The following is a 26150-nucleotide window of genomic DNA, read 5'->3' on the forward strand; positions in this document are numbered from 1 at the left end:
ACTGAACTTACGTCTAAGCTGTCGACCAGTCATTAGAAAATACTATCAAAAATTCCTACATAAAGTAGACTTACTTCTTTATGTACATATGACTACACAGAAGATTACCCATAAAAGGTAAACTTTTCTTTTTGATAATCATGTAAAAGTGTCAAAGATTTGTTGTATGGTCTTAATAAAAAAAGGAAAACAAATGCGAAGAATGGAAAAGACAACCCGGTGGACAAACCGGCATCGAGATTTTAGAGAGAGCTTTAAAATTCCGTTGTTCGTTAGTCAATCAGTAAAACAATATATACAAATAAAGTGATCAAAAAAAGAATTGGAAGTCAAAAAAAGAAATTAATATATTTCATCGTACTGCATTTACCGCTTGACTTTGACGAACTTACGATGCTTTGATAATTGAAAGGAATATTGCGAACAGAACACTTTTCCATCCCTACTGCTACAGTACCAACAGTTTTTCTTTTTAGGAAAGTGATATAAATTGTTAACAAAAAATATGTAATATCTACAATACGATCACGAGACATCGATTAACAAAAATAAATGAATCAAAAAGATACAGGAAACGAAAAATAAAAAGATTTCCCACGATTTCAGAATACATTAAGCAGACCTTCCACTCTTAGTTAAATCGAGTAGTAATCGTGTAAATAAAGAAAACATTGGTACCATTTCTTTTTCTGAAAGGAAAAAGTTCCGATGGTTGCACAGAGAGTCAAAGTTAGATGAAACAGTATTTACAATCGCAAATAAAGTAATCGATAATTTTTCGATAAAATACTATAGCATCCGGGCATATCACTTCAAATAAAACATCATTCACGATAGACGTAACTTAATTTATAAAAAAAAACCAACGAGTACCACCCGTCGTTATTTTTGTTTAAATACCGTTTCCTCTAGCTATTCGATGAGAAGGTATATCCACCGAAATGTCGCATGTACAACATTCTAAAACACCTGTTGCAAAGATTTTAACGGCTAAAGCCAGGACGGTCTATGATGGTGAGGCGGTGGTTGAAGAGCATACAAGGAATGAATATACTGTTGGTAGGCGGCCGGGTCCATCGTCAAGTTTGGCCCGTGAGGTGTGACATAAGCTGATACTGGAGGACCATAAGCTGCTGATCTTTGAGCGGAGTGAAGGAAAGGATGAGGCGGATAGTTTCTCGGTGGCTGATTGCTCAACTTGTTGCAGGCTTGTTGCGTGGCATCCGATACCGGTGGAACTTGTTGTTGCTGTTGTTGTTGTTGCTGCTGTTGTTGTTGCTGCTGCTGTTGCCTAAGCGCCATATTGTAGTAACTGTTTGGAATTCGAATCTCGTCTAAAAATGCAAACGCCGCCGCAGCAGCTGATGCATCCTTGTCGTAGAAAGGTGAACTGGTTGTGGTGCTGGTGGATGCAGCGAAGTTAAAGGCACTACCAGTTGGTGGGACCATAGTTGTATTCTTCAAACCGATCGAATCCGCAGATGTTCCCGTGTATTGTGGGAAACCAGGTATACCCGCACCAGATTGAGGTTCCGTACTAACAACCGACGAAACGCTCGTCATATTCTGTTGTTCTTGCTGTTGTTGCTTGCTTTTTCTACTCTTCTTAGTTTTCACAGGCGTAGACGAAGAACTGGCAGACGTCTCTCCACTCCTACGTGACGACATCGATAAGATTCCTTGCGTGTTTTTTGCCGCTGCCGTCTGTAAACTTTGAAGCAAATTCAAATCTAACTCCGTAGCCCCGGTAACCGGAGTACGTGCGTATGTTAAGTGTTCAGGTTTTGTCGCCGGCGGTCGAGGAATGGTTAACAACTGTTGTTGTTCTTTACCCGTTCGACCAACTAAACCCAGACCTAAACGAGCGTATGCTGTATTCGTTGCCACGGAGTCGGCCAGGTTACCAACAAACGCAGCGTCGAATTGAGTTGCCGAGACGGCATCTGCTTGTGACAACGCCATCAGAGGGTCGAAACTGAATTGCTCTTGGCCCGTTCTTGCCGCGGTATCCTGTGTTAAGCTACGAGACGACTCTGTGGACGATTCGTTGTAAATACGCTTTTTCACTGGCGGCAAGTTGCTGGTCGAGCTGTTTGCCACACCGCTGTTGGCAGCTGTTTTCGAACCAACGTCAAAATAATGCGGACTAGGATACACCGGTCTAGAATTTGGCATAGGATATCCAGATGGTTGAAAGCTACTAGGATAGAGAGATTCATGCGTTGTCAGGTTCTGCTGGAATGCTAAGATCTGAGACTGATCTTGTGTCGAGAGCTGTTCACTGGTACTTGATGTTTTACCGAGAAACGACCGTTGTTGCGCATACTTCTGAGCGTTTAATGAACTGCTGATATCGGTGAAGCTAGGCCGTTCCTGGGACGACTGCTGTTGTTGTTGCGCTTGATCCTGACCGCTATGTCTTGAGACAGATCTCTGTAAATCGATGTTAGGATAATTATTCCCGAACGTGGGTGGATATTGATTTGGTGATTGGTAAATCTGATGATTTGTATTCAAGTTCAACGACGCTGTCTCTGCTGATGGTACTGTGAAATTCCTTTGTTGTTCAGCGCTTAAGGATTTCTCTGAACTGCTAGATTTAAGATAGTCCGTCCGATGTTCCGATTCGCTTAATATCGACGGCGCTGGGGACTGTACATAAGATTGATTCTGCTTATACCCGTGAGAGTAATTCGAAGGCGTCGATGCAGCCTGTGGATATTCTTCCACGACCTTCGTTTGTGGTTGCGGTTGCAAACTGTAGTTTGTACTTGACTGAGGAGATGGCTGTGAGAAACTCGAAGGCTGTTGCGAAGGCTGCGACGGTTGAGATGTGCATACAGATTTCTGTTGAGGCGACGGCTGTGAATAGTTACGCGTTTGCTGAGGCGACGGCGCGGGTTGAGAATAATTGTGGGACTGCTGAGGAGATGGTGATGGCTGAGAATAATTACGGGACTGCTGAGGTGACGAAGACGGTTGGGAATAGTTACGAGATTGTTGAGGCGATGGTGAAGGTTGAGAATAGTTACGGGATTGCTGAGACGATGGTGAAGGTTGAGAGTAGTTGCTTTGCGGTGCTTGTTGAGGAGACAACTGTGAGTAGTTCTGCGGTGTCTGAGGTGAATGTATCGAGTGTGAGTAATTGGTAGGTTGCTGGGGAGAAGGCTGGGAATACTTAACGGGTTGTTGCGGCGATGGTTGAGAGTATGGCGCATTTTGTGGCGAAGGTTGAGAATATGAAGGTGCTGCTTGCTGCGGAGAAGGTTGAGGGAATGCCTGAATCTGTTGAGGCGACGATTGAGAATAATTCCGAGCTTGAGGTGATGGTTGAGAGTAGGCTGCTGTGAGGGGTTGAGGTGAAGATTGCGCGTAACCAGCGGAATGCGTCTGCGGAGATGGATGCGAGAAGTTAGACGGTTGAGACTGTTGAGGATACACGGAAGATGGAGGTTGTGGTGATGGTTGAGAGTAATTCGCAGGTGGTTGTGGTGATGGTTGAGAGAAATTAGATGGTGGTTGTGGTGATGGTTGAGAAAAATTGGATGGTGGCTGCGGCGAGGGCTGAGAAAAGTTGGAGGGTGGTTGTGGGGACGGTTGAGAAAAATTGGCGGGTGGTTGTGGCGACGGTTGAGAAAAATTGGTCGGTGGTTTTGGGGACGGCTGAGAAAAATTGGTAGGCGGTTGCGGTGACGGTTGAGAATAATTGGAAGGTGGTTGTGGCGACGGTTGAGAATAATTGGAAGGTGGTTGCGGCGACGGTTGAGAATAATTAGTAGGTGGCTGCGGCGACGGCTGAGAATAATTGGAAGATGGATGAGGCGACGGTTGAGAATAATTATTCGTCGAAGGCTGTGGCGATGGTTGGGAGTAATTTGTAATTGGCTGCGGCGATGGTTGAGAATAATTTGATGGCGGTTGAGGTGAAAGCTGAGAATATCCAGATGACTGCTGCGGAGATTGTGCATAAGTAGGATGTTGTGATTGTGGTGATGGTTGAGAATAACTTGGTGGTGCTTGAGGAGATGCCTGAGAATATGGTGAATGCGGCTGCTGAGGTGACGCTTGTGAGTAATTGGAAGCTTGCGGAGATGGCTGGGAGTAATTAGCAGGATTTTGTTGCGGAGAGAGTTGAGAATATTTAGGAGTGGGCGTTTGCTGAGGAGACGGTTGCGAGTAATTCGCGGTTTTCATTTGCGATGGAGGCTGTGAAGATGGCTGAGGATACACTTGTTGTATGGGTTGTGGTGAATGTTGAGAGTAAACCGGGGATTGACTTTGATTAGAAGATTGCAACTGGTGATTGTAAGGTTCGTTCGGGGTCGAATTTTGGGGGAAATTAGTTTGAGGTGAACGTTGCGGAAATGTAGGAGACAACTGATATATCTCACCAGAATTCTCCTGAGGTGACTTTTGAAACGTCTGATGCGGCTGTTGGGTTGGTACCTGGGAATAAAGAGGTGTTTGTTCATATGACGACGATGGATAAGCTGGAGACAGAGGATGGTTTTGTGGTGACGGTGTGGGCGGCAATTGGGCGCTATATCTTGGAGGTGTAGCATAATAGGGACTATTGTAAGGACTACTTCCTGTCGATAAAGCATCCTGATAGAATCCAGCTCCTCTTATCTGCGGCTCAACCGAAGCCATTATAGGTTGTCCTTGCGGAGATCGACCTGAACGCCCGGGTGGCGATTCTTGCGAAAAACTCGAAACAGACTCACTTACACTACTACCACCAGTGCTCATTCGTCTCTGTCTACCACAAAACACTTCCTGCAATTCACCATCCTTCTTCGTAATACCATCCTCCGACTCTTCATCTTTCTTTTTCGACTTTGGCGCCCCAAATGCTTTGAACCAAGCACTTAAGTTAGGTGTTGCTGCTTTAGGCTTCTGCGCATCCTTCGTACTAGATAGATTATCTTTAGATTCTTCTACCGCTGTAGGCGTTTGTGCCACTGTAACCCCAGACGTTTTCTCCTCTTTAAGACTAGATACCGGCATTGCAGGAAGAGTGCTGTGGTCTTCTTCCTCATCGTTCGAGAAATTAGGATTAGGCGAGGAAACTAGGCTCTTACAAATTAATTGTATCGAATCCACATTCTTCAAGACAGTGCCTAGACTAAGTTTTGGTTCTTCATCCGTGATTTTGTTGATTTGATCGTTATCGCTAGCTAACTGTACCGCAGTTTCAGCGGTGTTGACGTTAGGTATATTTAATGGTTTCTTCAGAAGTAAATTTCCCTTACTTTTCCCAGGTTGCAAACGATCTATTGTACGTTGAATTTTTTTTGGTCTGCTAGGCCCGTGAGGACCGAAGATTTTAATAGAACTTGGTCGTTTTCTTGGCGCTTCTATCTTTGGACCTGATCGGCTAGATTCAACGGACGAAGAATGAAATATTGGTGAATCACTCCCTGAAGAAAACTCGGAGAGTTTCGGTGCGTCATCTAACCATTTGTTGATGTCCTATTCGAAAGTAAAAAAAAAAAGAAATATAAGGAATTTATATAAAAACTATTGTTATATGTCTATTTTGTACATATTATGTAAACATGAAACAAAATATTCTTACATGAAGTGTTTGCTCTGTTGCCTGATTCAATGCTTGTATCGAGCTTTCTTCTTTTCCAAATCCTTTGGTATACTTGGACTGAGCTACTTTTACTTTTTTAGTCTCGACGGATTCTTGGTCTTGAGTTTTGACAGGATCTTCCGTGGTAGGAACTTTTTCTTCTTTTATTCCCTTTTTTAACTTTGGTCGTTTCGCACTCTCGTTAAAGGTACTACCATTTGAAGGCACTTTTTTTGAATACATATTGTGAAGCTCACTTTTCGCCGTTTTCTTCTGTTTCTCTTTCTCTGTTTTCAATTTCTCCTCTCGTCGCCTCTCGCTTATTTTATCTTTTAAACCGTCCAATGATTCTATATCTTTATCACCTATAAATGTTGAAATTTTCTTAGACATATGCGTTTCTTTCAAATCTATATCACTTGCTAGATCTAAATCTTTGGAATCTATCTCATTCGACATCTCCCCGTTTTTCAGTTCATCATTCTTCTGTTTTGATTTTTTCTCTTTCTCCTTAACATGGCCTTTCTCGGTCTTCTCGTCAGATTTTAAAGCTTTCAACCCCGTTTTTTCCTTTTTCCGACTTTTCTTAACTTTGATATGCTGCGTCTTTTCTTTGTTGTCCACCACCACTTCATCTTCCTGTGATTCATTTTTCTTCAATTTGTTCTTCTTCGCGTTTTCCTTTAATATTTCCGTCTCCTCGAGTTCCTTCTTCTCAATTTTTCTACTTTTACTTTTTGCGACAACTAAGGGCTCATAATCTTCTTCGAAATCTTCCTTGCGCTTTTTATTCTCTTTCGACTCTTTCATCGGTTGTACACTGTCTTGCTCTTTCTTCTGTTGGTGACGTTCTTTACCAACCTTTTTATCTACTTTCTTAAACTCCTCAGGCTCTTTGGATGTCAGCTTTTTGGTTTTTAATAATAAATTATTTCCGTCAACGTGTTTCTTTCTCTTAGACGTTATAATACTCGACTCAGACATGGCATCCTCGCTCTCTTGCTCTTCCTGTTCTTCCTCATTCACGGATTCTTCATCCTTCGTCCTTTTACTTTTTTTCTTGCCTCTTTTTCTTTTTGGAAGCTTATAATTCTTGCCCCGTTTTTCTTCTTCTTCGTTCTTGTCATTCGCCTTTGACTTTCCTTTGTTTTCCGATTTATACGATTTTGACTTTTTCGTGGATTTCTTCGAACGTTTTCTATTTTGATGAGGAGACGAAATATGAGGAGGGCACGACGGGGACGCAGGTGTAGCGAGAAATGATTTGGGTGACGAAGGATCCTCGTCACTGGATGTTTCAGATTCCAAATAACGATTTACAGCTTTGTTGAAAGCATCCTTAAGATTGAATGCCATTTCTGTGTACTCTATAATACACAAAAATAATATGCAATTTAAAAAAGAATATTAATCCTAAGTGCAAGCATGTTATTGAAAATGAACACAAACTAACCATTATCAGAGCCATTATATTGCCTACAGTTATCTACTATAAGTCGAAAATCACGTTTGAATTCGTTTAAATTTTTATATAAACCATTTTCCAGTTTTTCTTCCATTGTACTAAGATCCATTGGTTTCCGTACTACGCTATAGTACCTGTTGTAATAAGAAATGCTAATAATATTGTTGATTTCTTAAAAATGTTCAAAATTATGTAAGATGTTTTACAGATTTAGATGCAAAATTTCCCATTGTTGATTGTGATCTACAGCTAAAAATAAGACTGTGATATTGTATAACAAAAATCCAAAAACTCTTTATTAAAAATGCGTAACGAAATTGTCAAACATGATGTCCACAGAATTCGCGTTGCTTTTTTTAATTTTAATATTATTTTGAATTATGAAACGTATATATCAAGTTTATATGAGGAAACCTGTGAAACACCCTGTGTATAGAGCTCTAATATCATACCTTGGGGCATACTCTTCATCCACAGGATCAATGAATGGCCAAGCGTCCACATGATCCTTAAGACTTTCAAGAACCTTGTGCATTCCGACTCGGCGTTCTTCTTCTTCAATTCCAAACGAATAGCCGTATTTATATCCATAATTAGAAGATACGTAATGTCCATCGCTATTACTTCCAACACCTTTCTTTTTTTCTAATCCCTCCACTTCGTCCCTAGTATGAATCACAATCTGACCGACAGCTGAAGCCAACGAATTATTAGTTTGCCGTCCTTTCTTTTGAACTGGCGGTGAAGGTAAGGTTGGAGGTGTTTCCTCTTTAACATAAACATTCTTTGAATTCTGTGTCCCCTTTTTACTCCCTTTGTTTGTTTTAGTTTTGATCTTCGATCTAACCATGACTGTTTCCATCTGTGTCGTGGGCTCGTGACTTCGAAGGACGCGCGAACTATTACGTTGTAACAATTTGCGTCTTTGTTGTTTCTCTTTTAAATCGAAAAGTTTCGGAATTTCGGGCATGAAATCCTCAGATAGAGTACGGTAAAGTTTACGTTCGGTATCGTACTCCTAATAAGTATTATAATAACATCGTTAGCAGAGTCTAAGGGATAAAATAATAAGCTCGTTTAATAAGACAATTACCGAATCACGAAATTTCTCAACTAGGCGACTCCAATCCTGTTGAGTAAAACAGACAACTTGCCAAACACTTTCCTTCCACTCCCCGTGTATTAAACCGTCTTCCTTCTTCTCCTCCTCTTCCTCTTCCTCTTTCGCCACTCTGTTTCGTCGTCTTTTACGTTTTTTATCCCTAGGTTTATTTTTCTGTTTGTGTGAGATGCTGTTAGAAGTATCAATGTAGTCCTCCCTATATAATCGAGTTCCGTAAAAGTACCAATAGGCAGAATTCTTACGATCATGTCCTAAAGGTTCGACTCGCAGGCTATCCGAGTCCAAATTACTTAATGATTGCTCCTAGAAAATTACAAATTGAAATATTATTATACAATAATTTTTATTATTATCATTAGCTTTCCTATTAGATAAATACAAAAATTCTACTAGTTTTTTTGTATATGAATAGTTATGGTTAAAAGTATGTAATAGAATTACAGTTTAATTAAGGGTTTCTGTAATTAATAATGTTCTTATTAATTACAATAAAACTTTTACACTTATCTAAAACTTATTCTTAAACACATACCACGTCTTCAGCGTCAAGCCTGAAGTCGCAGAGTGCACGTAAGATTTCTACTTTTTGACGGAGAGGCAATAACTCAAAATCTACATCGGTATTAAAAGGATTCTCACACTTGTATTCCTAGAAACAGGAAAAACTATTTATTATCTTTCAGTAACGCATAAATTATAAATAATATAATATGCACAAAAATAGAATTAATTTACCTGACATTTCTTTCGGAAAAGTCTACGAAGGAACATCTGATAATTAAAGGTAGAGATGTCATTGCGGGTGTCATTCGGTAAACAACCTTCAAGTAATCTGACTATCAACTCCTGTACCAAACGTCCTTCAGTTCCACCGTCTGTTAACAAAGCTTCTTCTAGGTCCTGGAATAAAATATAATTAATACGAATACACAATTCAGAAAGAAATTAATGCAGCCATGGCAAGGAATGCGCAAGCCTTTAAGTATTTAAAGCTAAAGCATGTTCTACTTTAACTTTCTGGAAGCTGAAGCGGTACTAACAAGTCTCAAGTACAATGTGTACTTATACGAGTCAGCATTTAGGTAGGTACCTCAATATCAAAGTCCAGAAGATTGAAGGCAGCCCTAAATAATGAGCAGAAGTGTGCTATACTTGGCACCTCCCACCACGATTGAATGTCTAAAAAAATAAAGGAACAATTGAGAGTTCCTTCATAGTATATTTCTTTGATCTCTTCAATATCTTTCTTCATGCGGGTACTCTCGGAATAGTTAAAAAATTATCAACTGAGAAACTTTATTATTACATGTAAATATACACATATTTACATAAATAATGTATGTGACTACATAATTATAATCTACTTATAAATAAAGATATATTTATGTTTCTAAACAAGTTATTTCTTGGGCAAAATTAATTTCATGTTACTACCGTGTAACGCAATATATTGCTTCTTAAATCGTTTTAACACAACTTATGAGACAATATATTTTTTGTAAAAATCTGTGCAATAAATTTCTTGCTCTTTCCAATTATTGGCAATTTAATTAATTAAATTTCTACTATTGATATTTACAATTAAATATGTCAGACTTTATTTTTTGGTAACAACAAGTTTATCGATAAGAAAAGGTGATATTAAACTAATTTCTTAAGTTAATATCATACTAAGTTTTAATTTTTTGATAAAAGCACAAAGAAAACAAAAGTAAAAGTTGTAATCGTTAAATTTTAGGATAGTATCATTCTTCAGTGTCAATAACAATTATTGGTTTTCGTGTATAAAATTTCGTATAATTCTCGATAATTAACCACAAGGTAGAAAAGCAAGAAAAATGAATGCTTGTAAAAAAAAAGAAATTAGACTTCAAGAAGATAGAGTAGAAAGTTTTTTTAAAGCTTTCCAAAACACTGTACAGGAAAATGTTTTCAACAAGAATGCATCGGTCACGGATACGAATATAAAGGCAGCCGCGTACCGAGAGAGATAGCCTGCGTGGAACGTAACAGAATAGGGAGAAAAAACAATGAAAATGATTCTGTTGCTAAACTTGGGGTCATTGACAAGGCCTTTCAATTGTAAGCATCGATCTTCCTAGTGACACGGTGTGATAAATAACGAAGAAAAAAGATAAATTCGTGGTAGTATTTAGTTGCAGTTGGTTTTTAACCGGGACGAGGGTAAACGAGAACTCACCTAGGATTCCGATGAAAGTGGGAAACATAACCCGTCCTGTGGCGGGCAAACCGGGCGAATCACAGTCAGGGCGGATAAAAGTTGTTGAAAACACCACGGTGAATTGCGTGCGGTCTAAGCCTTGACTCTTCGATGTAATTGAAAAACAGATGAGAAGAACAAAATCCAGGGGGTACGTGTGTTAACGGTGCGGTGCGGTAGCCAAGTAAAACACTTCCGCTCGGCGGAGCCGATCGCTTTTAAAATATCGGGATCCACATCAGCGGACTATGACACCCATAGTCTTCGTGGAGGCAAAAGAGGAGGCAGTCGCAATTCCACATAGCTCGTCCCGCCGCTAAGAAACGGACCCGAACGGCGTACATTCGTCCCACTGGCAGATCCAGAGGAGTAGCTAACGCCGATTTATTTTGGCACAACACTGCTGCACGGGTTGCCAGCGATGCGCGCGACACTCGCAACCATTCTAATCGAGTAACACACCAGCCTCAAAACAACCACCAGTTCCCCTCACTGATAAACCGCGCGGACGTTTTCTCACGGTCACATTAACGCGGACGAGAAACCGTCTAGCGTTCACGAGATTCCGTTCACCGTCCGTCGACAACGTTTTCCCCAGCTTTTAAAATTCGATCTCGCCTATGCATGTGTATGTGTATATACGTCGGCCTTTCGATAACGATAGTTTTCTGAGACGCACTACGCGAACGTACGGGTGCGGACTGTGCAGTAGCAACTGCAACTGCGGGCGTATACCTATGAACATGCGTTAGATAGATGCCCACCTGACATATTGGCGCGAAACTTGTTTCCGGCTCGCAGAACCGTCTATGTATTTTGTTAATGCCACGGAAATGTCTCTGTGCGAAAGAATATTTTTATAAACGGATATATGTAATTAACAACTGATTACTAACAATGATTACCATTGATATAGCGCACATATGTATATTGATAACTTATGATTGCAAAAGAGTGAAATAAATCACGTAAATGTTTCTAGATTTGGTTATGATGCGGTTATGATTTTTCATTTCCAACTCTTTTATACATTTCAGCTAATAAAAATACGAAGCACGGTTCGAACTCTGTAGATAAATATTGTTTAAAAGATGAAAAGTTTATATTTTGTTACGCGTTATCAGGCAATATGTACAATACATTTTTTTCAATGGTTGGTATAGTTCTCCCGCGCTTGCCAGCGCGTGCTGACGCAGTCCATTTGGATTAATATTATGATAAGCTTCGAGATTAGTAGTTGTTTATAATCAAAAATAGCGTTCATGCGACTGATCACCTGTTTTATGTGACGAAAGGACATTAAGAAAGATTTCACAGTTGCGAAGTGTGATTAAATACAAATAACGTAAACGATGTCTTCGTTTAATTTGAGCGAATTTGCGGATCAATTGAAAGATGTAGCGAACACGAATAACGAATCCGATGCCGGTGTGTCTTTTGCCAAGAAGTCGCTCAAGCTTGATACCGAAGAAGATGGTAAATCGTTTAATTAGAATTATTTATTCATTTGACTTTAATTACCTATATTAATATAGTTTTTAGCAATCTTATAATAATATATAATGCGCTTTATACAAACAATTTAAAGGTTATATAAATTGTACCTGTGATTCTTTATTTGACTAGCATCTCAAATAGTTCAAGCCATACGAACATGCAAAAATCTGCAATACTTAGACTTGGAAGGCAATACTTTGGGACCGCTCGCTGCCAAAGCTGTAGCCGAGGCATTAAAAGAAAATGGTTCGTTATTGAAACGTGCTCTTTGGAAGGATATGTTCACTGGTCGTTCAAAATCAGAAATACCAAAATCACTTGAATACCTTGGCAATGCGCTATGTACTGCTGGTACCTATCTCTATGAACTTGATTTAAGCGACAATGCATTTGGTCCCATTGGTATTGAAGGATTGGCTAATTTATTAACCTCTAGTTCTTGTTATACACTTCATGTATTAAGATTGAACAATAATGGACTTGGAATATCGGGTGGCAAAATCTTGGCTAAAGCATTATTAGACTGTTATAACAGTAGCTCTCAATCAGGTATTCTATTGTTAATTCTGTTACAGTTGGCAGAATCTGTTAAATATAAAAGAACTTATTTTGAATGCAAAAATAAAGATATGAGGAGATTAAAGTTCTTCTAGTCATTTTAGAATGGTATGATATTAAAGCATGTACCAGTCTATTAGTAGGTACAGTTGGATTGCTTCTGCCAACTAAATTCATTAACATCATTTATTAAATTTATATGTGATCTACTGTGTTACTATCAGATTCATTTCTTTTTTTCAGGAACATCTCCACTAGCATTAAAAGTATTTGTTGCTGGAAGAAATAGATTAGAAAATGAGGGTGCAAAAGCATTAGCATCTGTTTTTAAAAAATTAACTAGTTTAGAGGAAGTTGCTATGCCTCAGAATAGTATATATCACGAGGGTATAACAGCAATTGCCAATGGATTATCTTTTAATTCTGGATTGAGAATTTTAAATCTGAATGATAATACAGTAGGATTTAAAGGAGCTCAAGCAATCGCTAAAGTACTACCAAATTTCCAAAATTTAGAACAACTTAATCTCGGAGATTGCTTACTTACAACTCAAGGCGGTGTAATTTTAGCAGAAGCTTTAGGGGTCAAGGGTAGTTATCCATTGCTTAGTGAACTCAATTTAAGTTACAATGAAATCCGTACAAAGGGTGCCAGTATCATAGCTGATGCTATGGCTGATAAAGAACACCTAGTATCTCTACAATTGGGCGGAAATTCGTTTGGCAAAATCGGTCGTGCTACTTTGCGAAAATCGCTTACAGTTTCTGAAAGAATTGGATCATTAGGTACATTATCGGATAATAGTGATGACGAAAATATAAATGATGAAAGCGATGAAAATGATGAAGAGAGTGAAGAAGAAGATGAGGAAGAAGACGACGACGACGACGACGACGACGACGACGACGACGACGACAACGACGACGACGACGACGACGACGACGACGATGACGACGACGACGAAGACGACGATGACGAAGAAGAAGAAGGAGGGAATGAAAGCGAAAATGAAAGCAAAGAGAATAGAGATAATAATAGAGACATAATCACAAATGGCAACATAACACAATTGAAAGTATCTGTTGCGGAATTTTTAAAGTCACCAACAGGCGAGAAATTATTATTATTGCAGGATGACGCCGTTAACGAATTTGTAAATTATGCTGAAGTGAGTAAATAATGTTACATGTTTAGTATTGTATATAATGTTATTGCATGTACCAATGCATTATATATATTAACTTTCAAATAACATAGTGGCCTTGAGAGATCAAGATTATTTAACTAACCAAGATATTATATTACACTTAACATTTATCTTTATACTTTAGAATATATCAAAAATTGCTGATACATCACCAGAATTGAAGTTCATTGAAGAATTCACAAGGATAATTATGAAAGTATCAGCATTAAGTACAAGTGGTTATGTTGATGTAAGATCCAAAAGTCAGAGTCTCGCAGATGCTTTATATTCGAAGTTATGTTCATTTGCAGTGGAGAATGATCAGATTTATATTTGGAATAACGCTTTACTAGTCAACCTAGGTTTGATAAAAGTAAGTATTTTATAGTAATTGATTTATATGTAGTTGAAATTTAAAGAATGCTAACATTTTATTGTGCTTTAGGCTGAAGATAAAAAGAGTGGAAAGATTGATTGGAATTTAGAGGGTTGTTTTAAAGCGTTAGAAATAGTTGCTCGAAAAGATTACTTCTTGCAAGAAACGCGGAATACGTTAAAAATATTTTTAGAAAAACCGACCAAAATGAACAAAAAAGTCACGGATTCGTTTCAAGAAACAAAAGATTCACTCCAAGCTGTTTTAAGTCGCATATAACGTACGTAACAATTATTGAATTATCCTGTTTTTATACAATTGGGTTGGAGTATCGATATATGAAATATATCTATTTATTTTTAAATATTTTGCAAATTATAAAAATATAAATCATAAATTTTTGTGAAATAAAGGTATTGTATCGAATTTTATAAGTTCTATTTTCATAGAAACGCTTATACTTGCGTGCATATTGCGTTTTAGAAAAGAAAAAAAGAAAACGAATATACAAATAACCTAAACCATGAATACCGACATTCGACTAGACTAGAGCCTTAATAATGAATATCGAAATTATAGTTGTAAATGTAGTACTTTTATCAATTTAGAATACGAAAAATAAACTCAAATTCATACAGAATAAATAACGCTTATTTAATAAAACTTAACATGAAATGCATTTGAACTTATTATAACTCTTAAAAGTTTATATTATTGTAAAAATAAGAATCTTAAATAAAATTTCCAGTAATTAGTAGATTATTATATCACGTAACTTTCATTCTTTTGTGAACGTTACAGACATAGGATCCCAGCCAGGTTGAAACAAATTCAGTGCTAATGGTGCACAATGTGATGATGCTTGATCTTTCATGTACATTGTTATCTACAATGACACGAATATATAAGTTAATAAATATTAATATAAATTAAACATTTCTCAAGTATGTAATATTTACGCACAAGAAATAGAGTGAGTTCCTCTTTTGTTTTAGAATCACAGTCTTGCCCAAGAGTAGATGGATACTGCACTGTACCACCACTCTTTTCTATGTCTGCTGCCACAAGTTCTAGATATTGTTTTTTATTAGCTTTTACAGTTTGGATCATTGATTCTATAGAAAAAAATATTAACATGTAATATTGCATTATAATACTGAAGACTTGATGTGAAATCTGTAATTATTAATTTTTTACCCCTAGTAGATGCATCTGCAGCCAAAAATGTCATTAAGTGTGGATAAGATTCCCAAGATTTCGTGAAAAGATATGGATAACGTCGTGTTAAAAGTTTTATTAGCAACATGTTACCTCTATTCCCTAATAAAGTATTACTACTAGGGGTACATACTATTTCATCTTCTGTTCTTCGTATAAGCAATACTGTGCCATTATATCTAAAGAAAAAAAATTAAATTACATTATACATTATGTACATACATATAATATTATAATTTAACATTATATCTATTATACCTATTTAATTGCTCAGCAATATTTAAATTGAAATAGTCCCTGATAATGTTTCGTACCAAACCTTCTAACTTCAATGACATTGTCATAATAGCTAGTGGAAGTATATCGTCAAATGTAGCATCTAATATCTATAAAATGTTTTTTGCTATAACTTTTCAATACGATAATTTTATTCTAGAAATATTTTTGTACGTATAGTTATGTATTAAATTAAACTCTTTTATAAAACACAAATAAGTGTAATCTTACTAGACTTTGAATAGATGGATAGTTCATGGCAGCCCATGTTGCTGGATATCCTCCAATACTCCAACCATAAAGAATTATTTGTTTTTCGGGGAATCTTAATTGATCGATTGCAAAGCGCATTACACAATCAATAGCGTTTTCTTCTTGAAGAGGATATGGTGCACCCTTTACAAATATTTTTATGTTTTAGTATCATTTTGTGAGTAAAGTTTGATTGAAGAAAGAAATGTTGGCATTACTTCAATTACATTTAATTCACATGATTAACATTAACTGTGAATTTATGAAAATTTCATCTTTCCAATTCAAGTAAAATACAATAAAGTAACAGCAATACTTCTCATCAAAGTAACAGTAAGAACATGTTACAAAATTTGATATAAAAATAATACTTACAGTACTACTGCCAAAACCTGGATGATTCCAGCCCAATATAGAATACCCTTTATTTAGTGGAGTTGATATAATACCGGTTTCATAAAACCCACAATTCCCTTCACATGTGATAACTAATATATTACCTTTTGTTGTTCTATAAAATTAATGCACAGATGTAATTTTTTATAAAAATATATTGAAAAAGACATTATAAATATGAACTAGTTTAATTTACCTGTTACGTTGATCAACAAATATAGCATCAATTTCATTTTTATCTACAGTTAATAATTTGTACCTTTCCCCACCATATTTTATTATTAAATTTATTCTTCCCTTTAGAAGTGTAGAACCTATATTAATGATATATAATTGCCTGAGAATGTATAAAAGTACACAAACACTAATATTGATAATCCGCTTAACTTACGTAATCCCCAGTTAAGAAGAGATATACTTCCAGGATATATCATCTTAATAGCAAAAGTGTGAGCTACAATATATGACAAAAATTTACATGGCAATGTAAATATAAATTCTTTACCAGTTTGCCTTTTTATAGGGCGGCTGGAAGCTGCAATTTTTTCATATATCAATTTGTATTTAGATACATTCCTAAAAAATACAAATGTTTACAGTTATTCAATTTGTTAGCTTAATATCGTTTTGACAAAATAAGATATTTACTTTTCTTCGCTGCTCATCTTAAAATCAATTGGTTTAGCCCAATATTCAAAGTCGTACATATCAAGTTCTCGCTTTGTTTCATTATTATAACAGATATTTGCTTTGCTAAGAGTTTTCCAAAATTTTAAGTACACTGGATTGACTGCTCTAGAGAAACCACGAGTAGCCAATGACAAAAACAAAATTGTACTAGCGCGAGCTACCAATTTACCCCAAGAAGAAACAACTGGAGTCATGTAATTACTATTTTGGTAGAAAAAAATAGCCACCAATGGAATTGTATATAGGCTTATGGACCAGATTGCTGCAAACTAAAATAAATTACATTAACATAAAAATTTCCATTTACTACTTATCAATTTTGTACATTAATACTTTAAAAAACGATTTTCCTTACTTACTTTACTTCATGAAACTTATTTAAGAAACTATATAATCAACAGTCTTAATTTCTAGTAAAATTTATATTTTTAACAAATATGCTTTTGTTACTCAAAAAAAACCGCAACAGAATTGTTTCATTTCCATAAAATACTCACATAAACGACGATTTGATCGCTCAATCTTTCTATGATATTAGGCTTATACGGTTTCTGTAATGAATTAGCACAAACATAACCTAAAGCGAACTGGTCTAATGTATTTCTTATAATTATAAATACATACGGATATTAAACGACCCTCCCATGGTTCTTCATAAATATTGTACAGCCGAGGGCCAAAATTAAATTTCCAAAGTTTTAAAATGAAAGACATTTCTCATTTGTTTCAACTCCTTCGAATAAACTTTACGTTCCGAAAATTACCAACGTAAAGTACAGGACGTGCAGGATAGTAATTTAACAGATCATGCATCCGACATAAAAAAATGAACTATGAACTACGATTGACAACAAGTAAATTGAAACAAAAATATAAAGCTATCACCATGCTACTCGTTCACTTCGCCAATTAACAATTTCATTACTCATCACTTATCAAATATCATTAAATTTATATACTAGTAATACGTAACACAAACAATTAGTAATATCATAATAATACTTTCTCATAACATAAAGGAATAGATATTTTTCAATAAATGAATTGTTTAAATTTAAAAAATACTACTAATAACATTATATATTGGTAGAAATCTCAATTATTCTTTTATTCAAAATATTATTGCTTTATATATATCATATATTCGCTTTAATTAAATATGTTTCTTATATACATATACATACACGTTAGAAATAAAGATTAAAGTAAATAAAACAAGAAAGATCCGTATAACTGCTAGTGTGAAATTATTAAAATTTCGAATGATACATTTATAACCATCTAAACATTGCGCTTATTTGATTTATGCACGGTTTGTAGGTATAGAAAATCAATCGTATTCGCGTAAAATATAGGGATTTACAGAAGTAGTAGGAGAATATATTTCAACGATTAACATGTTCAATGATCTGTAAGTAAAATTTTATGGGAATTGGATTATTAAATTTAAATGAGATAACAATTTGAAATAGGTGGGTATGGGAAATTGGACAATTTAGATGTGGGTCGATTCTAGGACCGTACGTTAAATCGTGTTTTTCGGAACGTACCGGGAAGTTACTGGAAGATTCGGAACAAGTACGATAGTGAACAGTAGTTACTGCATTTCAAGTGCGACGTTGATAATATAATTTTCAATTTCTATCGGTGTATTCAATTTGTTGTCAACATGTCAGACTGGGACACGGCTCCTATTACGCTGCGAAAACGTCCCCCGAAAGCTTCGGTGCTCAAATCGGAACAGGTAACATTTTCAAAACGTATTTCGATCTATTTTGTTTGAGATGATTTCTGTATCTACTGTTGTGTAATTGTGTTTATTTACAGGCGGTGAACGCAGCACGTCGTCAAGGATTTGTGATCGAAACACAAGCGAAATGTACGTAAAGTTTTAGTTAAGTTCGTCAGATTTATCTTTCTAAATCACTGATCTCCGTCTCGTCAAAATGATTTCTGTCAAGTTGAGAACATGTGTTTCAATGTTTTGAAGACATGATGTAACATAGAGTGATGTGAATTGAATTAACTATTTATTACTATTTTTCTTTTCAACGCAGCCGCAATAAAATCGACAAATAACATCATGTTTTGTAAGGATCATAAAAGTATATTCTACTTTGTTAGGGGGTGGAGGTACAAATAAACAACATGTGGCAACTAAAAACACTGCTAAATTGGACAGAGAAACTGAGGAATTGAAACATGATAAAATCCCACTTGACCTTGGCAAATTAATTCAACAAGGAAGACAAAGTAAAGGATTATCTCAAAAGGACCTTGCGACAGTATGTTATTACTTATTCAAACAATAATAATAAGTAATTGAGATACTTATATGTATATAGCGTCTAATCAAATCTTCTTTATTATATAGAAAGTAAATGAAAAGGCACAGGTCATCAATGACTACGAAGCAGGTCGTGGAATTCCAAATCAAATGGTGATTGGCAAAATTGAGCGAGTGTTAGGAATAAAACTCCGTGGCAAAGATCGTGGTAAACCTTTATCAGCACCGGGTAATAAAAAATGAACCTCGGAAGGAATAATCTTTACTTCTTACCTTTATATATTGTTCCCTAAACAGAACTGTGTAAGAAAAATTGTAGGATCGAGAATAATTCCCATCCTTTTTACCTTCAGTTCTTTTATTATATACTTTAAAATAAAATATTATTTTATTAAATATATTACTGTGTAAAATAGGTTGCTAATAGTATGCCTCTGTGTATAAAATACAAAAAACAAATTATTATTTAATTTAAAGAAAAAGAAAAAAAAAACAGCTGTGTTCAGTTTTCAAGTTGTAAACATTAAATTATGTTTTTGTATATCCATCTTATTAGATTTTTAAAGTATATCCAAATATTATTATTGTGATACAAACTTACAGATAATGTTTTTCAATTTGATTAATGTAGGCTAAATAAAATAGTATTAATTGAAATAGAATTAAAAGGTCTATATGTGTATGCATAAAAGAAATCATTGATTTTATAGCATTTATACACATGCTGATTTTGATGTATGATATACGACCTCACAGTAGCTGTATATAAAAATAAGAAATTATTAAAGAAATATTAATTATACCGTCCTAGCGTTAATTTTATTCGTAGAGAATTTTGAGAATACATTATTTTCATCCCGCTTTATTAATCTTTTCTCAATCCAAATGTAGAATCTTGTATACCATCTTTTGTTAAAACTTTGATACTTATAGAATCACCAGTATAAATATCTCTTTCTGCTGCCGAGATAAAAACATCTTTAATAATCGCAACAGCTCTTTCTTGAGTTAGAGGAATAGGTTCAACACCTTCTTGATTCTTATATCCAATCTGAAAATATGTATTACTCACAAATAGTATTGTAAACTGCACAATATTATAGCTAATCATAAGTTACACTTAGTGCACTGTTCTGATTATATAGGCAATATATTTTTATGCGTAGTAGGAACAATAAGGTATATTGTACAGATTAGGTATGTAAGAGATTACATACATATGCTTGGGTAAACTGGACAGAAGGTTTGTGCACATGATGCAATTATCAAATAACACATCTTTGTGCAGAATGTATTACCATTATTAAATTGCACATAATTAAAATATTTATACCTGATTATCAAGAAGAGGCTGTAAAAGGGCCCCGGCAGAACCACCTGCTCTATACTTTGTTACTTCACAATGCCCAATTGGATCGTAGCTGTATACACATCCTTTACCTTCCTCATCTAATCCTCCAAGAATATTACTAACATAATATGGGAAAAAACGTTTATAATATAACATTGTTGACAACATTTGTGCAACTGCTGGTGTTGGCATTTCTTTTTGGTGTTCATGCTCATACATCTGTCATGTAAAAAAAATTATTTATTTTAAACATTGAATTTCTATTATACTTTATAATGCAATAAATTTTAGAATAATTTTACCTGCATTCGGGCAGTCAATAATCTAGTTAGAGTAAGCGTATCACACCAACAACCCGAACATCCCAAAACAGTTTTAGATGATAAAGGAAACAGTTTTTGTTGTTCACGTGTATAAATAGAGAATCCCGTACTAAGACGTGTGTCTGCAGCAATTACACAAAAATCATTTCCAGCAAGGGCAATGACACTCCTGTAATCATAATGGAAATTAATAACAGCCTGAACGATCAAATTATTCCAACTAATTAAATATTGAACAATATATTTATGATAAAGTACGTATGTGTACATATATTTGTTGCATAAAATTAATTATGATTCAAATTACTTGTTACGTTGTATGTCGTTGTATTTTTATGTGTATTTCAATCTTTTAATGTTAGGGAAAATTAGGTTATATTTCAAACATACCCTCCATTGTCAGCGTACGGACTGAAACTTTTCATTTTTGCCGCTTGCGTCTCATAATCAGGTAATGATCTTCTTGAATTTTCGCTTAAAAGTGCCATTTTCTTGAACAATTATTTTACTAAATGAATCTTAAATAATTCTCACTCTGGATGACAATACACTTTGCGGTGAAAATGCTGTGATAAATCGCTATTTTCCTCACACATAAACTGGTGGCCTTCGTGCGTACGAGATTGGTCGGCTTATATTTGTTTCTACAGGAATAAACCAATAGTAATGAAGTAGAGCTTTGAAATTTTACAATTTTGTTGCAAACAAAATCTGAAAAACCTAAAAATAAATTTTGGTTAAATACAGATAATAATATCATCAGTCTGAGATGGATCGGTTTAAATTTTTTAATTAAATATGACACTTATTTTTCCCCGTATGTATAAATAAAGAATGTCGATGCAGACCTTTAAATTTCTATTGGTTATTACGCTTATTGGTCTAATAACTGTGCATGGATATGTTTGCTTTAATGTATGCAGTTTCAAGTTAGCAGCCGAATGTATTATATACGAATGAACTTAACAAGTTATCTTATCAGTATACGAACTAGTTGGCAATATTTGACGACTGCTGAGAAACAGAAGATACTTTTTTGATAGTGTATCGAAATGGCATCTGGTGACGCGAGACAGGTCGCATTAATTACGGGTATTACCGGACAAGTAAGGTTGACGTTTAGTACTTTGTTGACATACAATTTACCTTATTCATATGTTCAAACGATTCAATCTTTCATTTAATGATTATGACATATATTATTGGTATTCAATATAAAAATCGAATTATTTAGTAATAGTATATTACCATCTTCTAGGATGGTTCCTATTTAGCAGAATTTTTATTGGAGAAAGGATATGATGTTCATGGCATAATTAGACGAGCTAGCTCTTTCAATACTGCTAGAATTCAACATCTGTATGCAGATCCAAAATGTCATCGTCAAGGGAAAATGAAATTGCACTATGGCGATATGACAGATTCCAGTAGTCTAGTTAAAGTAATTAGTACTGTGCAACCAACAGAAATTTATAACCTTGCTGCTCAAAGTCATGTTATGGTAAATATTATATTCTACAATTGTTTATTTCTCTATGTTGATGTGTATTCAATTTTCTGTATAGGTAAGTTTTGAAGTAAGCGAATATACTGCTGAAGTAGATGCGGTAGGAACAGTTAGATTATTAGATGCGATTCGCACTTGTGGCCTTGAAAAATCAGTTAAATTTTACCATGCATCAACATCTGAACTTTATGGCAGGGTAACTCAAGTGCCTCAAAATGAAAAGACTCCATTTTATCCCCGTTCTCCATATGGTGATTATGAATGCGTTAAATATTACTTCAATGTTAATTTTATAAACTTTGAAGCATAATAATAAGTTGAACTTGTTATAATTTCAGCATGCGCAAAATTGTACAGCTTTTGGATTGTGGTAAACTATAGAGAAGCATATAATATGTTTGCATGCAATGGTATATTGTTTAATCATGAGAGTCCTCGTAGAGGAGAAAATTTTGTTACAAGAAAAGTGACTAGATCTATAGCAAAGATACAGTTAGGTCTACAAGATGTTCTTGAATTAGGAAACTTAGATGCTAAACGAGACTGGGGGCATGCAAAAGATTATGTAGAGGTAAGGAATATGGGTGTATTATTCATTATTTATACTTTAGAAATATTATAATAAAAGTAATCATTTAAAATTTGTATATTCTGTAGGCAATGTGGCTGATGTTACAGCAACCAATTCCAGATGATTATGTTATAGCAACTGGAGAAACACACAGTGTCAGAGAATTTGTGGAAGCAGCATTTCAATATGTAGGACGTACTATTAAATGGGAAGGTGAAGGTGTAAATGAAATAGGTCTGGATGCACAAACAGGACAAGTACTAGTTAGAATTAATCCAAAATATTTTCGTCCAACGGAAGTAGTAAGTATTAATTACAGATAATACTAAGTAAACCATCATTATGTTATGTAAAAATAATGAACGTATTTACTTTCATTATGTAGGATGTACTTTTGGGTGATGCTTCTAAAGCTAAAGAAAAAATTGGTTGGAAACCTACAGTTACATTCGAGGTACTTATTAAAAGGTGTTTAAATATTTTTTATGTTAACATATAATATTGTCGGTAATGAAACATTATTTCAGGCACTTGTGAAAGACATGATGGATTTCGATTTAGAATTAATGAGAAGAAATCCAAATGCTTGAGGTTATTTTCTACTTATAATAAAACTTAATGCATTTTCAAAATACATTCTATGTCTCTGTGAGACAACGATATTTAAACAATACATTTATTATATTATAAGAAAATTTAAGTGTGATTTTGTAATATTATATGTATATTTTTGGATTAGATATGTACGATCTTTTTGTTACACATTATGCTACTTTGGACGTTAAATAAAAGTAGCTTTGTGTAACACTTGAGTTGAAATATGTATGCATATTAAATATAATATGTAATACATGTTGCTACTAAATGTTATCACTTCATTGTATTACTTCTGCATATACATATATAAAGTAACTTCTAGGTTTGTTATTTCTTGTTTGCTATAACAAAGTGAAAGCGGTGGTATTTTAGAAGTTACAAACTTTTAAAATACTTCTTTATTTAAACAAAATTTATATTGCTAACAAATGGCACAAGATTATTAAAAATAGTTTTTACATACAATATGTCTTCCTTGTAAACACGTTCATATATAATTTTGTATATAATGTATTATATTTTAAGGTGATCGTTAAATAGTACTTTTAAACTTTATACACAATATCCGATGTATAGTTAAAAGTGGTAAAAACATTTTTGTAATAAACGAACAGTATTCACTTTATATTACGAAACTTATTTTCAAAAACACGATCATTATCTCTTAATTCATTATATCAGGAAAAGGGACAGCGAAATATAATCTGTTTACGTACTAAAGTATATAGATTCAAGATATTTAAGCGGAAGATTCATTAGTGGATTTTCGTAGAATATTCTCAATCGTAAACATCATCGATTTTACGCAGTGCTCTTGCGGTTCCGTATGTTTAATTTTCTCACTTCGTGAATGTTCTTCAGCCTCTTTCATCTCAGCTATTTTGCATCTCTGTCCATTCCTATCGTCATGTTTCAAATTAGTCACAATTTTCGGCGAAACCTGCAACAGCAACGTTCGTCAACGGGAATAAATATTTTCAATAATTAATATTACCAAAATCGTGAAAAAAATAAAAACTTTTGAAAAATTTGAAGAAATAATACTGTTTAATTTTCCATACCGAGACCACAGTTCGATTCTGTTCCTGTTTGTCTTGTGTTAAACCCCGTTGCCTTCTCATTCTTCTTCTTCTGTAATTACCGTGCTCGAACATCTCGCTGGCGGAAGGATCTAAAGTCCAGTAACTTCCTTTCCCAGCCTGATCCTCTTCACTGTCGTTTCTAATCACTTTATCTCTTGGTATCTTAACGAAGCAATCATTCAAGCTTAAATTGTGCCTTATGCTGTTTTGCCATCCTTGACGGTTCTCCCTATAATAAGGAAATCTGTCCATAATGAATCTATAGATGCCTGAGAGGGTGAGTCTCTGTTTAGGTGAAGAATTGATAGCCATGGCGATTAATGCGATATAGGAATACGGTGGTTTCTCGTAGCGAGGCTGAGGTTTGTATCTTATCAAAGGGAAGTCCCATGATAATGGTACACTTCGAGAATTTAACATATCCGGTATCACGGTAAAATAACTGGGCAACGGGCACATAGTTGGAAACGCTTCTTCCGAGCTCCATAATTCGTAACTCCTGCGTAGATCGCAGTTATAGACTTTTGATACTGTACAAAAGTGATTTTGATATCTGTTAGGCTCCATCGGAAGTTGATTAAAACATCTGTACATTTGGTGTCTTTACCAATATTTTAAATGTTTCTAACTTTCGATTTAATGTAATCGAAGCTGGATTTACTTTACACTTAGATTACTGGGTTTTTAAATGCTAACTAATTTCTGTCAATTCAACTCTCTTTAACTCTTAATTCAGAATTACAAACTAATGGTTTGCCACAATTTCACTTTCTTCTTCTTTTCATTTCTTTATATTTATCCTTGTTGAGAAATTCTTATCACTATCGATTATTCCCCTCATTATTAGCGATTACTTCTTTTAACTGACAAATGACTTCGAAACACATTTACAATTTCCACGCCTTTGCAAATTAATAATGTAAATCACGAATAACTTAATTTTTTCATCTACTTCTTTTCCGTTCAAGTATTAATAAAATTCGTAAAAGTCTTCTATTTTTGCTACTAAACGTAACGATGTACTCTTGGTATAAAATACTATCGTTTAGAGTAGTCGACACTGATCATAATTAATTTTACGATGCTAAATGACCTTCTTGTGCGAGTTTAAGAAGTTTTAATGGTATTCTTTAGGATGAGAAGTATCAGGTCGCTTCGAACTAGTCTGGATTTCGGTGCACCGAAGACTGACTGGGATTTGCGGCTTGTTAGACTAATTCTCTAACGAAGGGTGTTTAATTTGACACGGAGATCCAGAGGATGGTCCAGCTCCGCCCATCGCGGCTTCCCGGAGAAACATCGTTCGCGCGTTTCCAACGCGAGGGAGGCGTGGGTCACCTATCCCGTGGATCAGCGGTACGTGTTTTATTGCTGTTTACACATATGCTGTCCCAACACCCACGCCGGCAGTAAACGAGCCGATACGTAAACAAAGTTGCGGTAATTATACCGCAACTGTACTGCTTCTCAGAACCGCTCTTGTCTCTTCCTCTTCATGTTCGTCACCCTCTCCTTCGTCCGCGAACGTGGTTGATTTTGACTCGGGGGAAAATATCGGATCATCCCCAATCCTGCGATGTGCCGCGATTAATTTC

General features: G+C 35.2%; 7 protein-coding genes across 11 annotated transcripts; 3 read left to right on the forward strand and 4 right to left on the reverse strand.

The window, feature by feature from the left end:
- Window positions 1–592: 592 nt before the first annotated feature.
- Window positions 593–11112, reverse strand: LOC143430016 (uncharacterized). 4 transcript variants are annotated; one of them, XM_076905975.1, is made up of 9 exons: window positions 10367–11112; window positions 9257–9345; window positions 8902–9066; window positions 8699–8815; window positions 8137–8469; window positions 7496–8061; window positions 7032–7177; window positions 5579–6945; window positions 593–5472 (listed from the first exon to the last, which is right to left on the reverse strand). In XM_076905975.1, exons 1-9 carry the CDS (start codon window positions 10392–10394, stop codon window positions 991–993), a joined length of 7293 nt encoding a protein of 2430 aa, XP_076762090.1. In that variant the 5' UTR covers window positions 10395–11112; the 3' UTR covers window positions 593–990. The 4 variants fall into 4 exon arrangements, with proteins under 4 accessions (XP_076762090.1, XP_076762100.1, XP_076762108.1 ...); XM_076905985.1 differs by lacking the exon at window positions 9257–9345 and having other exon boundaries at window positions 594–5472; window positions 10367–11111; XM_076905993.1 differs by lacking the exons at window positions 8699–8815; window positions 8902–9066; window positions 9257–9345; window positions 10367–11112 and having other exon boundaries at window positions 594–5472; window positions 7496–8095; window positions 8198–8319.
- Window positions 11113–11570: 458 nt separating this feature from the next.
- Window positions 11571–14891, forward strand: Rangap (Ran GTPase activating protein). The gene is made up of 6 exons (XM_076906370.1): window positions 11571–11863; window positions 12014–12433; window positions 12686–13611; window positions 13775–14002; window positions 14075–14285; window positions 14807–14891. The coding sequence occupies exons 1-5, from the start codon at window positions 11740–11742 to the stop codon at window positions 14282–14284; spliced, it is 1908 nt and encodes a 635-aa protein (XP_076762485.1). The 5' UTR covers window positions 11571–11739; the 3' UTR covers window position 14285; window positions 14807–14891.
- Window positions 14639–17659, reverse strand: LOC143430469 (phosphatidylserine lipase ABHD16A). 2 transcript variants are annotated; one of them, XM_076906780.1, is made up of 11 exons: window positions 17462–17659; window positions 17335–17388; window positions 16796–17106; window positions 16539–16723; window positions 16344–16461; window positions 16127–16262; window positions 15731–15895; window positions 15482–15609; window positions 15203–15402; window positions 14969–15120; window positions 14639–14891 (listed from the first exon to the last, which is right to left on the reverse strand). In XM_076906780.1, exons 1-11 carry the CDS (start codon window positions 17549–17551, stop codon window positions 14784–14786), a joined length of 1647 nt encoding a protein of 548 aa, XP_076762895.1. In that variant the 5' UTR covers window positions 17552–17659; the 3' UTR covers window positions 14639–14783. The 2 variants fall into 2 exon arrangements, with proteins under 2 accessions (XP_076762895.1, XP_076762901.1); XM_076906786.1 differs by lacking the exons at window positions 17335–17388; window positions 17462–17659 and adding an exon at window positions 17197–17318.
- A 700-nt stretch (window positions 17660–18359) lies between these two features.
- Window positions 18360–19522, forward strand: Mbf1 (multiprotein bridging factor 1). The gene is made up of 4 exons (XM_076907324.1): window positions 18360–18581; window positions 18665–18716; window positions 18962–19122; window positions 19212–19522. The coding sequence occupies exons 1-4, from the start codon at window positions 18507–18509 to the stop codon at window positions 19365–19367; spliced, it is 444 nt and encodes a 147-aa protein (XP_076763439.1). The 5' UTR covers window positions 18360–18506; the 3' UTR covers window positions 19368–19522.
- Window positions 19523–19921: 399 nt separating this feature from the next.
- Window positions 19922–21375, reverse strand: Prosbeta6 (proteasome beta6 subunit). Its single transcript, XM_076907286.1, has 4 exons — window positions 21189–21375; window positions 20778–20967; window positions 20458–20694; window positions 19922–20175 (listed from the first exon to the last, which is right to left on the reverse strand). The coding sequence occupies exons 1-4, from the start codon at window positions 21284–21286 to the stop codon at window positions 19990–19992; spliced, it is 711 nt and encodes a 236-aa protein (XP_076763401.1). The 5' UTR covers window positions 21287–21375; the 3' UTR covers window positions 19922–19989.
- A 322-nt stretch (window positions 21376–21697) lies between these two features.
- Gmd (GDP-mannose 4,6 dehydratase) lies at window positions 21698–23778 on the forward strand. The gene is made up of 7 exons (XM_076907079.1): window positions 21698–21904; window positions 22057–22299; window positions 22364–22556; window positions 22644–22876; window positions 22963–23178; window positions 23262–23330; window positions 23404–23778. The coding sequence occupies exons 1-7, from the start codon at window positions 21851–21853 to the stop codon at window positions 23464–23466; spliced, it is 1071 nt and encodes a 356-aa protein (XP_076763194.1). The 5' UTR covers window positions 21698–21850; the 3' UTR covers window positions 23467–23778.
- A 127-nt stretch (window positions 23779–23905) lies between these two features.
- Window positions 23906–25554, reverse strand: LOC143430810 (uncharacterized). Its single transcript, XM_076907240.1, has 2 exons — window positions 24535–25554; window positions 23906–24413 (listed from the first exon to the last, which is right to left on the reverse strand). The coding sequence occupies exons 1-2, from the start codon at window positions 25147–25149 to the stop codon at window positions 24213–24215; spliced, it is 816 nt and encodes a 271-aa protein (XP_076763355.1). The 5' UTR covers window positions 25150–25554; the 3' UTR covers window positions 23906–24212.
- Between the last annotated feature and the right edge of the window lie 596 nt (window positions 25555–26150).

This window comes from Xylocopa sonorina, chromosome 1 (genome assembly GCF_050948175.1).
Source record: "Xylocopa sonorina isolate GNS202 chromosome 1, iyXylSono1_principal, whole genome shotgun sequence".
NCBI classification, from domain to species: domain Eukaryota; kingdom Metazoa; phylum Arthropoda; class Insecta; order Hymenoptera; family Apidae; genus Xylocopa; species Xylocopa sonorina.